Source organism: Pteropus vampyrus, unplaced genomic scaffold (genome assembly GCF_000151845.1).
Source record: "Pteropus vampyrus isolate Shadow unplaced genomic scaffold, Pvam_2.0 Scaffold101, whole genome shotgun sequence".
In the NCBI taxonomy this organism is placed as follows: domain Eukaryota; kingdom Metazoa; phylum Chordata; class Mammalia; order Chiroptera; family Pteropodidae; genus Pteropus; species Pteropus vampyrus.
The window spans coordinates 6,893,516-6,910,500 of NW_011888882.1; the positions used below are offsets into that span (position 1 = coordinate 6,893,516).

Here is a 16,985-nt window from a genome sequence, read left to right on the forward strand (position 1 = left end):
GAAAGCAGAACCAAAAGATGAAGAAGGGAAAGGGAGAGTAGAAGGAGATTCCTAAAATATTATTTAAGCTCACATCTCTATCCATAGCTGAATCAGGCTCATATCTCTATTCATGACTCAATAAGATCATTACCTCATGGAATAATTAAACCAACCATTAAATTCTTCGCTGGCTCAGCTAATTCAACTTTTTTTTTTTTCTGCAACCAAAAGAATACTGAACAATGTAGAATTAATGGGGGGAGAAAACGATGATCAATGTGCAAAGAACACGAGTATTCAAACAACACAAAAATATGAATAGCTTTAAACATATTTTTTAAAGTTTAACTCCATCAGAAATAAAAGGAATACAAATTAAAATACCAATGATTACCATTTTTATGTGGCTGAGGATGTGGGTAAATAAGCACTCTGACACACTTCTAGTGGGGGTGTAAGACCAATCCTTCTGGAAGTCATTCGTCAATGTCTATCAAAAGGTTTAAAATATTCACAACTAAAATCAATACTATAAAGATATTTGCTCCCTAAATTATTTCAAAGTTCAATGGTATCTCAATCAAAATCAGTTTAGGATTAACTTGACAACATGCTTCTAAAGTCTATCATCTCTTAAAAAAAAAATATATATATATAATATATATATGCCTATCTACAGGAAATTGGTTAAGTGAATTGTAGAACATTCATATAACAAAATAGTATACATCCAGTAAAATGAATGATATAGATCAATATGTACTGATATGGCATGATATCTAAGATCTACAATTAAAAATATAAAGTACTTAACATTTGAACAAAACAAAATAAACACCTGCCACACTTTAAAAATTCACGTGAGTGAACAAAAAAAAAGTTTCAAAAATATTCCAAAAAATTGATAAATACCAAGTAATAAAGGTTGATGGAGGCAAGGAGGAAAGGGAGAAGAACTACATAATAAAAATGTATTATAAAAGTAGAGAAATTACATTTGAGTGGTACTGGATTTTTTTTAAAAAATCAAACCAAATTAGTAGACCCAAGTGTGTGTGTGTGTGTGTGTGTGTGTGTGTGTGTGTGTGTATATACATATACATATATGTATATATACGTATATATATACGTATATATATGTGTATCTGAAAAAATTAACTGCTAAAGACAAATACCAACCATTTGCAAAAAATAAAACTATATCAATACCTCACATTTCACATTAAAATAAATTTCAGATGAATCCAAGATGCTAAAAAAAAAAATGAAAGACTCAGAAGATAACATATGTGAACATCTGTATAACTTTGGAGTGGGGAAGGCTTAGCAATGTGTATTAGGAAAATGAAAACTTTTGAGAGACCATGTGAAATTAACTGGTTCTAGTCTTATCATCCCAATATAAACAACTACAAAAGTAGATGAAATATATAAAACCAATGTTTTCAGACATTGAAAAAGAAGCAAGAAAAGGCTCTGATCCCTGAAAGATGGGAAAAAACAAGATGAGCCTTATATCACTCCAGCTTTTGGCCTTGAAGCACCTTCTAGATAGATGCACAGTAAGGGGGAATCCAAGTAAAATACCCAGGTCTGGCTAAGTTGGGGTAAGAGATCAGAATTATGGGAGTCCAACACAGGTGAAATCTGCAAGACTAAGTGCCAGAGAGAAGGAGGCCTTATAATGAAGAGCTCCAGAAACCACCATATGGGTACTGTTGAGTCACTGGCTGAATATTAACTGCTCAGGTGTAGAGTGATACTCCATGTGAAAATGTCAAAATATGTCACATGTAAGGGTAAGTTTTCTTTCCTGAAACTATTTTTCAGGTGTGTGTGTATTCATACACTGGGTCAGGATGTAAAATATCTTTCTTGCTGTGGGTCACATTCAAAAAAGTTTCAAAGCCATTGCAACAGCTTATGAGCTTTGGGTAAGTAAAGCTGCATCTGCTTTAATTCACCATTACATGTCTAGAAACAACAAACTACCTGACACAGGCAGATGCTCAACAAACATTTGTCAAGAGAATGGAAGAATGAGGACAAGAGATATTGGGAAAGGGAAAAAAACAACACTAAATTTTACCTATGTCACAATCTTGCTTTAGTCTCTACAGAATCCTAAATAAAACCTTGTATTTTTCTCAGAAGATTCTTGCTAGGAGAGTAATCCGTAAAACCTAAAACTCTTTTTTACGTTCTAACTTTCAAGCCTATAGATAGGTAACCAAAATTAACTACTTGAGAGTGCCCACCCATACCCCACCCAGTGCCATCCTTTTTATAGTTGGTCCCCTGCAGAAGGAGATGTAAGTGGTGTCCTCCTCACTGCCTCCAGGCCCAGCCAAATTTTGCTATCCAACTCCTAATCTTAAAACCAGCTTATCTTTCGAATGGTGAAATTATCAATGTGAAATAGGTAAGGTTCAACCAGGAGGCAGCAGAAAAAGGACTGTTCAACAAAAAGTTCGTTTATTCTCTACTAATGTATTGGAGAAATAATCCTGCCATCACCACTGCAGCCAGGAGTCAAAAACCACGTTGTAGGGTAAGAATGAAGCCACAAAATACTACTACTACAGCTTCTGCATGACATGTGCTAAGCATTTTATTGATAAAAACATTTTGTTTCAAGATTGAACCATGATGATAATCCCTCCAATTTACATATCAACTCTACTGGGGTTCCCTGGATTGAGGGTCCACCTGAGTCAATCATTTCAACACATCTGTGTCAAAAGAGAGTAAAATAGGCATGACAGAGCCCAAGTCAAGTACATGAATAAGGAGCAGGAATGGGGTCCTAGGAAGCAGACTTCTTCTTTCCCATAAAATCTCCTTAAAATTGAAAAACTTGTTTCCCAAATCTAAAAAAAGAAAAATAGTAAAAAAATTAAAAATAAAAATAAAATAAGAGCTTGTGAAGGCACTCTGAGGCTATCTTCCCAGTCAGAGAGCCTCCGAAAATGAGAATTTGATCTCTCTTTTATTACCTATTTGTAAGTATTCTAAACTAAACTGAATAGCCACCAAAACATTCATCTCACTTCCTATTTCAGAATTCCTGTCTCTTCCGCTCTCTACATTATAAAGCTATTCTTAACCAAAGGTTGCCACGCACCCAGCCTATGAAAACACCCCATGTTATCGTATCTTTTCTAATTCTTTCAAACATTCAGATGAATTATATTTATTGTACTTCTCTTCAATTAGTTAGAATATGGTTGAATTTTTCAAACTCTAAAACCCAACAACTTTCATGGGTTTTTAAAGTCCTTTTGCAGAAGCAGAAGTTGTGCTTTACTAACCACCTCCATTTATGGTTAAGTGGTTAAGGTAAGAGGCGAAATAAAGATGTTGCTTTAAGCTATGACTGAACACGAAAGTGAAGGTATAGGAAGTGCATGTTTACAAAGAGGCAAAGAACGAGATCTGACAACAGGATGAGATCTGCGGGCCATTCCCAAAGATGCAGACATATAAAACTAATCAAGCACCTGATCTAAAATGCTTTCTAACTAAGAAGCAAGCACATACAGGTCTCAAAAATACCAATTAGCCAATGAACTAAGAAATAGAATATTCTGAGCTTCTTTCACATTTTTTAAACCTGTAAGTTTCAAGAACTTGAAGAATTTTATGGGCAATCTCTGTCATTCACTTTTATAAACTAAACAATTCTCTTTTTATTAGGTTTGCTAAATCTGTAAATGTAAAACAGGAATTTAGTGGCATTCGTGAACAAATCAGAAAAAGAGGGAGGGCCCTCTTCTTAAAGATGAGAAGATAAACACTTAAAGTTTTATGTTTAAGGCACTATGTTGAATAACTACTTATTCAACTCCTATTTTATTTCTTGTCCTAAAAATATTACTAATAACTTCTGTCACCACTCCCTCATAATGCAAATTTGTTATGGCTATAGGGGAGCTTGGAACTTGTTTATTAGTCTAGGACCAAAATCAATCTCATTACATGTAAATGTGAGTTTTGAGTATGCTAATATAAGAAATGATTGGCAAGTAATAAGACCAGGTAAAGTAAGAGCAGCCACCTTCATGACATCAGTGAATGTGGATAACCGGGGAGAGGTTTAGGACTAGAAGATTAGATTTGGAAATCAAAAGCAGAAAACAGACAATTTTGGCAAGAATGAGGTCAGGGAAGAAGAAAGACATTCATTTATTTAGGAAAATCTAGAAAGTAAGCAACAGCTCAGAAAGTTTCAAAGAATGTGAATCTTTGTGCCCAACATATAGAAATGGGAGACCAAGGAACTGTTACCACTCTTGCATTAAGAGTACCCACTAATAACTAAATTGAGGGTAAGGGCTTAGATTGTGAGTAGAAACATTAGTGGAAATTAAAGTGAAAAAGGACAGCTTTTTAAAATAAGGTATTAAGCTGAGTCAAACAGCATTAGGCAACAAGATTCTAAATGATCTAATAACCTATCTAGAGATGATTTCCTTCCCCAAGATCAACTCACTTTATACAGTAAATAATGTTTGCACCCTAACATGTTAACTAATACTGCCTTAAACTACAGGCACACCCTATGAGAAGTAAAAGAGCAAATGAATATAACCACCCTCCCCTCCCCTCCCCTCCCCTTATTTTACCTCACCTCATCCTATTCTCTTGCTGGTAGTGGATTGAAAGATGGATATGGAAGTTATCCCTTAGCGAAAGCTGGGAAACTTTCTGTTTGTACCACCTTATATTTGTTTTAACACACTTACCAACATCTCCATAAACATACAGGCCCTTTGGAGGTTTGCTCCTTGAAAAAAGCTGCAAATTAAGAACAAATTATGAATCTCTAACACGGAAATAATTACATCATCATATACATAGTGTTCCTAACTGTTCTATAATATATACAGGACTAAAAGGGGCTACTGTACACAGTAAATACAAAAAACTTGAAGTAAAAGGCTGGGAAGCCCAACTTAGGTTTCAACACAGGAGGCAAGAGCTCCTAAGCCACACAACTTAAGTCTCCATCCCCTTGGCTACACCATCTGCTAACCATGTAATCTTCCTCTTTTCCCAAACTGGTTCCCCAAACAATGGCAGCCTAGCTCATTCTAATTAAGCAATAGAGTAGAAGAATTTTTCTGGAGAAACTGAATGGTCTACAGGAAAAAAAAAAAAAAAAATGCCCAAAGGCACTTACTTATGTATGGGTTTCTTCCACAGAAAGAGCTGATTCCCTACCAGCTCACCTTATAGAAAAGCACACCAGTCAACGAACCTGAGATGGGCCTTTGAATCAGCTTATTAATATTTGAAAAGATACTAAAACAAATTGACAGCCAAGAATCAACAGATTTGGGGGGAAAAATCTTCCAAGAGGAAAGTTGGAAACCAGAGTAAATATACAGGGAGAAAAAAACAGGAAACAGAGACAAAACAGAGAGAGCAAAAGGAATCTTCAGAAATAAAACTGTAAACAATATAATTAATATGCTAGGAAAAATAAGAGAAGCTATTAAAAGTATAAAGAACAAAATGCAATTAAAAAAAAAAACATCAAGAACAAGAGAGCACTCTGAAATTTAAAATATGGTAGCAGAAATAAAATTTCTGAAAAAGGATTAGAAGCTTGAGGAAATGCTCCAAAAAGACAACACATAACCAGCAACAATAAACAATGAAAAATATAAGAAAATTACAAGATTAATTCAGGAAGTCCAGCATCTGACAAAAAGGAATTCCAGAAAGAGAAAACAGAAAAAAATAATAATAATAAGGCAAAGATTTTTCTCAGAACTGAAGGACTTGAAGTCTAGGTTGGAATAACAGACTAAGTATCCAACATAATGAGAGAAATAAGATCCATAGCAAGTCACAATCCTGAAATTTCAGACGCCAGAGATAGAAAGAGGTGGCAGTGGGGGCAGGGTTGAACAGGTCACAAACAACAGATAAAGACTTGAATGAAATTTGAGGGATAATGATTTCCTATTTAATCTATCTGATCTAGCCACCGAGTGTGAAAACAGGAAAATTGGCATTCCATACAAACAGGGTTTCATAAAACCTCCACAACAGAAAGAGGAACACCCAGGTTCCACAAAACACAAAGGATCCAGGGAAGGAAGCCCCGATAAGATGGAGGGTTACTCCGGGACTGCAGCTGCGCAGCGAGTCAAGAAAGAAATCAAGTTCAGAAACAGGAGGATAGAGGGCTCCAGGGAAAAAAACGAAAGGGAAATTCTCTTTACCCAATATTATTATCAACCCAAATAATCATCTTGAATTTTGAAAAAAAAATTAGAAGAAAAACTTTCAAACTCTGCAGCAGTTCTTAAGACACCTGTGCAACAACCAAGGTAAGCCAGAACAGAGGATTCAGAGGGTAAATGCAGAAAGATTATGGCACTTAGCGCCAACCAGAGTAGTCAATATTTTGGCAGAGAACACTGTCAAAAGCTAGACTTCAGTATCTAGTACATAATGCTTTTGCTTTATAATATGTGGATACACTCCAACCTGCCTTAGAAATCTCTCTTGCTTTTCTGTTCCTCTTAGCTTTCTCTACAAAATCCAGCCCCTGACTCCAGTATGCTTCTTCCAGAAGAACCTTCACTATGGCGTAGACAGAAGGATGCACTTTGCTTTGATGGTACCCGATGGGTGCCTTCCCTGTGTCCCTCTGCACATTAGCTTTCCATCTACTCTTAGATCCCAGCCGAAAACAGATTCCACTCCTGCCAACACCTCTTAATTTGTCTTGTTTTAATATTGTATATGAACCATTCTTGTATTAAAAAGGTATTATGCTCTTAAACAATTTTAGAACAGCTTTGAATTGGAAAACTTACATGCAACCTAATAAACTCTAAGTATGTCCTACATATTAGAAATCTTCCAAAAGCAACATTCTTTATTAGGTAACTGGCAGTGTCACAGCAATTCATAATTCTTCACAACACATTTTGCGTAAATAGTCTAGGGCCTACTCTAGTACTGTTCACATGATGTAATCAATATATGCAGAATAAATAGAGTTCAAGTCAAAAAAAATTAACAAAGATGAGGATAAAAGATGACAGAGAACCCAATGCTGCAAAAAAAAAAAAAAAGGCACTCAGGGTCCTATTATATTTTACTCACTCAAACATAATTTATTTTTGAAAGAGCACTTTGACAAATATTGTATTACATTATAACATATATAATTCATATTATATTATATTGTATTTTATAGTAATATTTAGAAGATGATAAAGAAATACTGTTAGAGAGTACTAAAGGAGAAGATCCTCCAACATCTGAGATCACAGACACTTGGTATGACATAAACACTGTTTAAGATGAATATTTTACTCTAACTTTTTTTACTTTTTTTGCTATAAAGAAATTGATAAACAAAACAGATAGTCCTCTGATGATGTTAAATATCATCTATCTAAACAATATATATTCTCAAGTATTTTCACTTGCAGAGGCAAACCAGTTTTCTCCTAACAAAATTTCCGTCTTCCAAGAATTACTGAAATTATTTCAAGGGATTTGAAAATCCATATTTTAAAGAGATAATCAGAAGATTAAATAGAGAACAGTAAGACTATTTAGAAAGCTGTAGAACAGGTCCTTAAGAAATTTTAAAATTCTTTATTCGTAGTGAATTCAAGGAAAGTTAGTTTCATGCATTTTTTCTAAATGACTAACTTACACAGGAACCCACATCATTTACATGCTCTTAATTTACATTTCCTCACAATTTACCCTATTTTTCGGTTCCATTAAATTTCCTTTCTTAATTTCCTGTAATTTTTTCTTATGTCTCAGAGAACTCCTCCCTGGCACGGGTCCTCGGTGCTGGTATTCTTCTCCAAGAGCTCCCCTCCCTGAGATGCCTCCTCCTCCTTGCCCTGGACCCCAGGATGCTGGCTGGCTTGCTGGCTGGATGCTGGCTGAGTTCAGCCCCTAGGAGGCACTACCTGAAGGAGATAGAAGGGAGGGGATGGAGGGCAATCCAGGTCATTCTCTCCTACTACTCCCTGCTTTGGTGCTGTGTCTCTGGCAGAGCTGTATCCCTCCAGGACCATCAGGTCCTCATGCCACAGCTCCAGTTCTCTCCAGGCTCCTCCTTCCCCTCTCTAAGCCTTATTTGCTGCCCTAGGCCTGCCCTGCCCCATGACTCTCTAAGTGGTCTCTTGATTAAGTTCTTATTTGAAACATTTGTTGTGAACTGTTTCCTGCCAAGACTCTGATATGTGCCCAACACCTAAAATGCAAAAAACAAACATAAGACAAAGACTTGGAAATATGATTGTGAATTAATTTCTCTAGCAACCAGTGTAAGATTTGTCATGGTACTTGTATCTCAGGAAATTTGTAAAAGAGGATGATGACACCTTCTCTAATGGGTTTTTGATGACTCCAGTTTCACTGCATTGTAGATTGTGCAGATGCTAAAAAAGGAGGATGTCAGAAGATAGTGGTAACTTACCACCCACCTGTTAAGCATAAAGGATACAGCGGAAGAGTACTACAGTTGAACCCAAAAGACCTGGTACAAATTCTTGTTCTACTACTTATTAGCTGTGTGACTCTGGGTGAGCCACATCAACTCTACAACCCACTATTTTCTTATCTATCAAGTGGGCTCGCTGCCCACTTCTGCATGCCTAATCACGAGACCCACTCACTCACGATAAAGACTGCACACTTCATGTGCTTACTGATACCCGTTTCCATTCAAGCCTATGGACTATGAATAAAGAAGCATTCACCCTTTGACATACCCTTCTTAAAGATCTGAACAGCACTAATGTACACTCCAGATATTTCATAACTAAAACTCTATACCAAACAAATCGAGAATACATTCAAGAACATGGAGCACAATTTCAAATATAGTCCATATGCTTAAGCCATAAAGGAAATCTCAATAAATTTTAAGGAATCAGTGTACTCCAACCATAATGTAATAAAATTAGAAATAAATGATGGAAGGATAGCTAAAAATAGAAAAATCTCATACTAAGATATTGACCTTCCTGTCATGTGTACCCAGACTTCTGAAGATTGCTGAAAAAAGTCTGAAAGCCCTGCAGAATGTACCCTCTCACCAGTCACTCCATATTGTCAATAATTCTGTTGCCCTGGTTACTTCATTCTGTCTCTGCACTGATGCTCTAGAATCTTCTCAGCTCCCTTCAAGCTAAACTACACTTCCTCCATTACTTTCAGCAGATGTCTCCTACTTCTTCATACAGAGAAGGCATTGGGTTGGAACACCTTCAACTTCCTATATGAAACTGCAATCCTACCCACATCTGCACCTATCCTTTCCCCACCCATGACAAATGAAGATGATTCCTCTTCCAGTGCAACTCTCTATCAATTTATGTGTCTCAGTACTCTCCACCCCCTACCACTCCTGCCAACCTTCTCAGGAACCCTAGTCTATTAAATTAAATTTTTCACTTATCTTGTGAGCCTTCCATCAACATCTTTATAAATGTCTTCCTGTGAATTTATTTTTTACAGTCTTGAAATGTAATGTCTTACGAGCAAAACATAAACCCAAAAACCATAATGGAAAAGATACATTAAAAGCAGTGGAGGCAAACATTTCTGTTCGGGGAAAAAAATGTTAAGGTAAAAAGACAAACTGCAAAAAAAACCTGCAACATTTATTACAGATGAGGACTTACTTCCTTAATAACAAAGAGCTTTTATAAATTGATAAGAAAAACAAATACAAAAAGATTAAACATATGAAAGAATACTTAATTTCATACACAATAAAAGAGGTGTGATTTAAAATAACAATGAAATCCTGTCATGACAAAAATCTAAAAGCCTGAGAGTATACAGTATTATCAAAGGTGCAGGGAGACAGGCAGGCTTATAAATGGATAAGAATATGAATTGCTATAGTCTTTTTGAGGCAATTTGGCATTGTCTATCAGAATGTAAAGTATATATACCCTTTAATTGAACAATTCCTTTTCTAGAAATTTATCCCACAGGAGCACCCATACATGTACACAGACATATTAGTATATTCATATGATAGAGTACTATACCACCGTTAATAGCTATTGAATTGTGGGACACTCATATCGCCTGGATATAGTGTTAAATTAAAAAAAAGTACAGACCGGTGTGTATCCTGTGGTCCCACTATATAAAAATGAAATGAAGTTTTCTGGAGGGCTCCACAAAGAAACTGTCAACAATGAATGCATCTGGAAAGGGAATGGAGGTGGTAAGAGGGACTTAATTTTAATTGCGTACTCCTTTACACTGTTTTAATTTGTTACCAAGTATATGTGGGTTTTCTCATTAAAAAGGATGATCTAGAGAAGAGCAGATATGCTTCTGCCAGAGGACCCATGAGCCATAGCACAGGAAGAATAAAAGAATAAAAAAGGAATTAGGTACAAAGAGGATAGGACTGGAGAGGAGACATCAACTGACTAGAGTGTTTAACAAACTTTGGAAGAAAGAACATGACAAAGAAAGGTTAACCGGGAAAGCTGGGTAGGAAAGGCAGATCGCAGAGTGGCCCTGGAGAAAAGTGCCCTGAGGACAAGCACTAGAGAGGTTGAAAGTCCTGAGAACAAAGAGTCCTGTACAGCAAAAAAGTGGAGCAAGGCAGGGGGGAGTGGACATCTATATATAGAATAGTCACACACAACCACTCCTATCCCCCTCCAACACCGCAGCAGCACCCCAAGAAGACAGGCTGCTAACGCCTAGGCAAAAGACCACGAGCCTCTTCTCAGACCAAAATCAGGTTCATCGGGTTCCACTGTATCAGAGCATCCTCTGGCCTACTTGATGGAGCCAACAGACCACAAAGAACACATCTTTCAAAGTTTCCAAAGATTTTTAAACTCTAAATTTCCTATTAAAGTTTGAACTCTAACCCAGAACAGGATCTCTTCAGGTAGGGACAGGGAATTAATCACATTAGTATCCACAGAACACAGAGCAGACACTCAAAAATCAATGTCGATTCAACGCCCTAATGAATTACAGGTGATGGTTAAGAAATAACAAATATGTAGATTTCTGAGACAAACTTAAAGGAAATCATGAAATTTGTATATAGACTACACACAGAAACAAAAGGATGAGAGATGTATTATTGTCATAAAAATCTCTTCCCCTCATTCCTGCACTAGGCTTTTGTCAAGTTCCCTGCCTCAGATTTATAACTCATTTGCTAGTTGACTGTTCTTCCCTAACAACAATACTAGTTATTTATTGTAAATGTATTAACAAAAGCCTGAAAAATAGAACAAATATAGTTTGAAGTTGGCAACTAGAAAAATTTTATTGGACCACATCCTTTGAGTTAATCCTGGCATTAATTTGGATATTTTCAAACAGCTATTCATCCTAAAATACATCAGCCTTCTTAATATTTATTACTTTAGCCACTGCCACGCATCAACAGGGGCTTGATAAATGTCTTGAAGTGATGGTGACCTAGTCTGAGGACCATAGGATTCTTAGTGCATTAGAATAAGAGGTCTTTCCATGGCCACTGCAACTTCAGTCAGAGGTCCATCAAATATATCACAAAAAGAGACCTGGTGATATATGGGGGGGTTCAGTGCAAACACCATACTGTTAGAAAAAAAATACCTCAAATGCATGTCTTCTCTTGCGAAGTTATCTTTAAACACAACTATAATTTCCTCCCTAGTCTCCATTCGATTCCACTTTTCCACAACTGTGCAGCAGCGATGCCCTTTAGGTGAGAATGACCCCACTTCCAGCTCTATCCTCCACAACAAGATGATGGTTTCAGGGGAGAGCTTAGGACCTAAACTATGGATCCTGGGTCCAAACACATATACACATGTTCTTTAACGAAATAACTGTTTTTTAAAGAAAGAACGTTTGGGAAAATCTGAAGAAATTTGTGGGCTTCATATTTAGGGTTGCCAGATAAAATACAGGATGCCCAGTTAAATCTGAATTTCTGATTAACATCAAATAATCGTTTAGTATACGTATGTCCCAAATATCACATGGGACATATGCATAGTAAAATACTATTCATTATTCATCTGAAATTCAAGTTTAACTGGACATCCTGTATTTTTATTTGCTAAATCAAGAAACCCTATAAAAGTATTATATTATGTGATAAAAGTATTACATCACTGCTAACTTTCTTGTGTGTGATAATGGTAACATAGTTATGCAGGAAAATATCTTTGTTAGGAAATAGGTAGTGATGTTTTTAGGAGTTAAGTGTTATATTGCTGTAACTTACCTTCAGATGATTAAAGAAAAAATAGAGAAAAGAAGAACACCAATGTGGCAAAATGTTAAATTAACCCTTAGTGGATTTAAGTGTACTGTTGAAATTTTTCAAAATAAAAAGTTGAGGAAAAAAAATAAAAAAGATTTTGATAAGGTGACTAATTATCATATTACTTTTACTTTTGAATTCAATCTAAAATCATTCCAAAAGTATCTGCATATTTGCATTTTAGACAACTGCTTTCAAAATGGTTAGCCAAACTATTCTTTTAACTGTTGCAGAGTAAACATTTGCCATCCATTATTCCAAATATTTTGATTGAATCATTGTAATGTTATCCTTTGTTCCTTATATTAAAATTCTAGTGTTAAAAAATAATCCTCATTAAAGTTATAAATTAAAATAGCATGTCCTCCACCTGCTACTCTGGCAGGATTTCCATTAGGACAAATAGATAACAGGGGTGGTCCTGTTAAAATAAAAAGAGTTATTTTCAATTTGTTTAAAATGCAGGAATACTACTTTTCCTGTTTCTCCCCACTCTCCCCACCATTCCATTATCTCCCAAAATGACAGAATCAGAGACAATGATTCCAGCTGGAATGCTGAGCATAATTACATCTTTTAAAAATTAGCATATATCATCCTCAATATAGACTACTTTTTGATAAAAATGTATATCATTCAGGTTTCTAAGATCTTATAAAACTAAAAACTGAACTGTATGTTAGTACCCATAAATTCTCTATAAATAAAATCTTTTTTTAAATACCTTCAGCAGATTTGCAAGAGAACCCTCTTAACCTAAAATACACTAATTTGTTCAGTTTACTAGTATAATTAAGCCTATTTAAGTATCTAAATAACTTGCAAGTGTGTGTGTGTGTGTGTGTGTGTGTGTGTGTGTATGTGTGAGCTTAAACCTCTAAATCAACCAGCTTAAGAAATGGCTTGCCTTCTGATTATAACAGAATTTGAAGGTGCAAATTACTTTTTAATGTCTCATGCATTCAAGCAACAAGCATGTATAAGTGCCTGTATGTGCCACTGGGAGACAAATGTCAGGAGACAATTTCTTCAGCGAATCCTTCCATGTTCACTTACTCCTGATAATCTGATTCTGGACCAGCTTAGGTGAAGCTATGCTAGGTGTGATCTACTGCAATCCACCACTGGATGTCCAGGACATAAGCATAATACTCAAACCAATGCAGAGTTCATCAAAAGAAAAATGTGGAAAGTACCCACTGGTCTGAACCTGGTTGAGGTTCTGAATTTGAAGAATTCAAGTGGCCTTCCAGGCTTCGTCTGGATTAACAAAGAAATGACACTAAAGAGAGAATGAGACCACAAACACAGCCTCAGAGAGGCAAATAGACATAGGAAGCTACACTCTCACACAGACACATAAACAGGCTAACAGCCACCAGGACAACTACCTTCAGAATCAGCAGAGAATTATTTTGTGACTTCAGTGATGAAGGATAACTGAAAAGATGCCTTCCTAGAGAATCTTCAAGAACAGTAACTGTAAAGGCAACTGGTGAGTTCACTAGAGACATCTCTTAACTTCAAGCTTAAATAGATTTATGGAATCATAACTGAAAAGAAGGAAAATCTACACAATTCAGAACTAGGTTAATTGACTAGTGACTTCATGAGAAGAATGAAACCACCAGAACATAAAACCTATTATATGCCACGGCTTTTCCAAATACAACAATGCCATCTGAAAAGAGCCTTTTTCACTCTCCTCTACTCAGATTCTCACTCTTGCTACCATGTTTTCTTCCCTAATTCTTCTTCCAAACCAAAATCCTGTTGCCGGTGGATCCAAGTGGACAGTTCTTAAAACAAAGATCTGTTTTCCTACTCCCTAAATACTTTCTGCCAAGAGATTTTTCTAGCCTACTGACCATCCACCAAGAGGTTTTCCTGATTTTCTCTCTATGGGCTGAATTTTCCACTACCATCCCCATATCCTGAAAATAACAGAGAATTATCATTAGAGTTGATTCAATATTCACACAAACCTACTACTGAACATCCTGAACCTGACCAAAAACTTGAGACATTTTTGTCTCTCTTCAAAGTAATTTTCAATTCTCAGTAGTTTCAAAAACTATTACTTAAGTTATATCCTTTACACAAATGAAAGCTTTATATAATAATTCTCAGAAGAGTTCTATAAAGTTTATTTAAATTTTAATCTTATTGAGTGCATTATTTACATTTTATTATTCTCCCTAGATAGTAAACAGTACATTTAATCTAATTAATGGTCCATTATTACAGGTATAATACTGAATTTATGTAATACTGAAACTATTCCATGAGAGATCAGAAATTAGACACATTTGAAATGTCAAAGCCATTCTATATGCCAAGAGCAGTATCTTATTTTAATTTATTTTAATTATAAGACAAATGTAAAAATAAATATATTCACATCTGTATCCTTGGCTTCCAGCATGGAGCCTAGCACACAGTGAGGACCAAACTCTCTTTTGGTTGAAATGAATTTATGTATAATAACTCAGGGTCCTTGGTAAGTGAAGAAATACATTTCCTAGCTAAGCATGATAGATGTTTCCAGAAATCTAAAAATCATTTACTTTTCCCTGCTACACAATGGAGCTGCTTTGCCCAGTACCCTCTCTGGGGATGTATTAATTCTCCTTTAGACGACAAGAAGATACTGGCTAATTATCCCAGTACGTGAAATGAGCACATTACCTAGAGAAGACAAAACATTACCATATATGAGATAAGATTAAATCCAATATTATATGGAGACATAACTACACATCATACATAGAACTCAGAAACATCTAGCATTCACGAAAAAGATTTAAGGCCAAGAAAATTCAGCTTATGAAACTTCAGAAAAAGGAAAAAAATTCCATTGCTAAAATCTTTAAGATATTTCCTATGTCTGCCTTTCTGAGCACTGTGCTAATAATTCCCTTTCCTCAGTCTATTTGTAAGAGGGAAATGCTGACTAGTAGAGTCTAAAATTATATTATCAAAAATGTTGCATTTTCCTCAACATGATAAAAAAAACTAACCTGCTGAAATATCTCATAATTACACTAAAAAATATTTTTACTATGGAATATTATAAACAGGCTAACTTGGAGAAAATATTGGAACACCTGGTTACCTACCACCAAGCTCTATCAAATCTTTACATTTTGACATATTTATTCCAACATTTAAGTAATAAAATATTAGGTACAATTGAAACCCCCTTAGTGCCTTTCTTCTGCAAAGTTAACAATCCTGATTTTGAAGTTTATCATCCCTATGCTATGCGACATTCCATTTTAGAAATACATTTTGATTTATTTATCCATTTTTGTGGTATCTGCTGTTATCCCTCCAAAACAGACTCTTTGCCCATTTTTCTACTGGTTTGCTTAATTTTTTTTCTATTATTTGGTAGAAGTTTTTATATATTCTAGGTAGCAATCTATATATAGTCAATTATTTTTAATACAAATTTTCTCCCAGTCTGCAGTCTGTGGTGTACCTTTTCACTTTTTCTATGGTGCTTTCTCTTGACTAGAGTTTTAAATTTTAGTATAGTTAAATGTATCCATCTTTACTTTTATAATTCACGCTGTTATATCTTGAATAAGAAACGCTATCTTTTCCCATGTACTTATATCCTTCTATATTTTCTTCAAGAAATTTTAAAGCTTTACTTTAAATTTAGAACATTAATAGTATAGGATTTATTTTCTGTTTAGAGAGGTAGGTACTTAATTTTATTTTATTTTCAACATAGATAATTAATTGTCTCATCTCTATTTATTGAATAAGTCTATCTTTTCCATGATTTTCATTACCAACTCAATCATATAGCAAGTTTCCATATATCTTCTAGATTTTCTGTTTTGTTCCATTTCTCTGTTTGCCTATATAATAGAACAGCAAATAAAATAGTTCACCTGACTACAGGCAGACATATATAAAGGGAAGTAATGGGAGATTCGATTGGAAAGCTCGACTAAGTACAGTTCAAACAGAACCTTGAATACAATTAATGGTCCCCTAACAGCCCTCAAATCTCATTAGGTAGCAGTCTATCCAGAGTAGGGTCAAATTATGGCCTGTGGGCCAAACGCTGACTGATACCTGTTTTTATAAATATATATTTATTGGAATACATTTATTTATGTATTGTCCGGGGCTGCTTTGATTAAAACTACAATGACAGAACTGAGTAGCTGTGACAGAGACCATACGGCTCCCAAAGCCTAAAGAGATATCCTATGAGGTCTTTTACAGAAAATACTTGCTGACTCATGATACAAAGACCTCACTATAATTTCAAGATAGGTTCCATGGTACTGATGCCTTCCTATGGCCTACGTAATTCTGCTGCCATAAGCAAAATAGTCAGCTCTGGATGAAAATGACAGATAAAATTCTAATCCTAAATATTATAAAATAGGGGCATAGCCCTTTTTGTTAGGTAGCTAGTCAGATATGAATGACAGGATGAACAAAGGAATAGGGGCCCAGCTTAGAGTCGGCCCGAAGAACAACCCAATGGTAGTAGAATTCTGGGTACACACATGTGCACTAGGCAAAAAGTTATATATAGCAGCCCAGTGTCAATCAAAATGACCTTACTTGTCGATCACCTAGAAATGCCTTTGGAACCACCCATCACAGCCCAAATATAATGCAGACATTCCTACTTCTGTGTCCTTTTTGCCCCTTTTTGCCCCTTTGTAGTCCTTTT

At 35.5% G+C, this 16,985-nt stretch overlaps 1 protein-coding gene across 2 annotated transcripts in view; it reads right to left on the bottom strand.

Moving 5' to 3' along the window:
- AFG1L (AFG1 like ATPase) overlaps positions 1-16,985 on the bottom strand; it is a 128,913-nt gene that overhangs the window by 106,986 nt on the left and 4,942 nt on the right. Inside the window, exon 2 of one of the 2 annotated variants that reach the window (XM_011364857.2) lies at positions 4,728-4,779. The exons of the other annotated variant lie outside the window; for it this stretch is intronic. Coding sequence (XP_011363159.2) covers positions 4,728-4,779 — 52 coding nt within the window. The remainder of the gene's footprint in view (positions 1-4,727; positions 4,780-16,985) is intronic. 2 annotated transcript variants of the gene reach the window in all.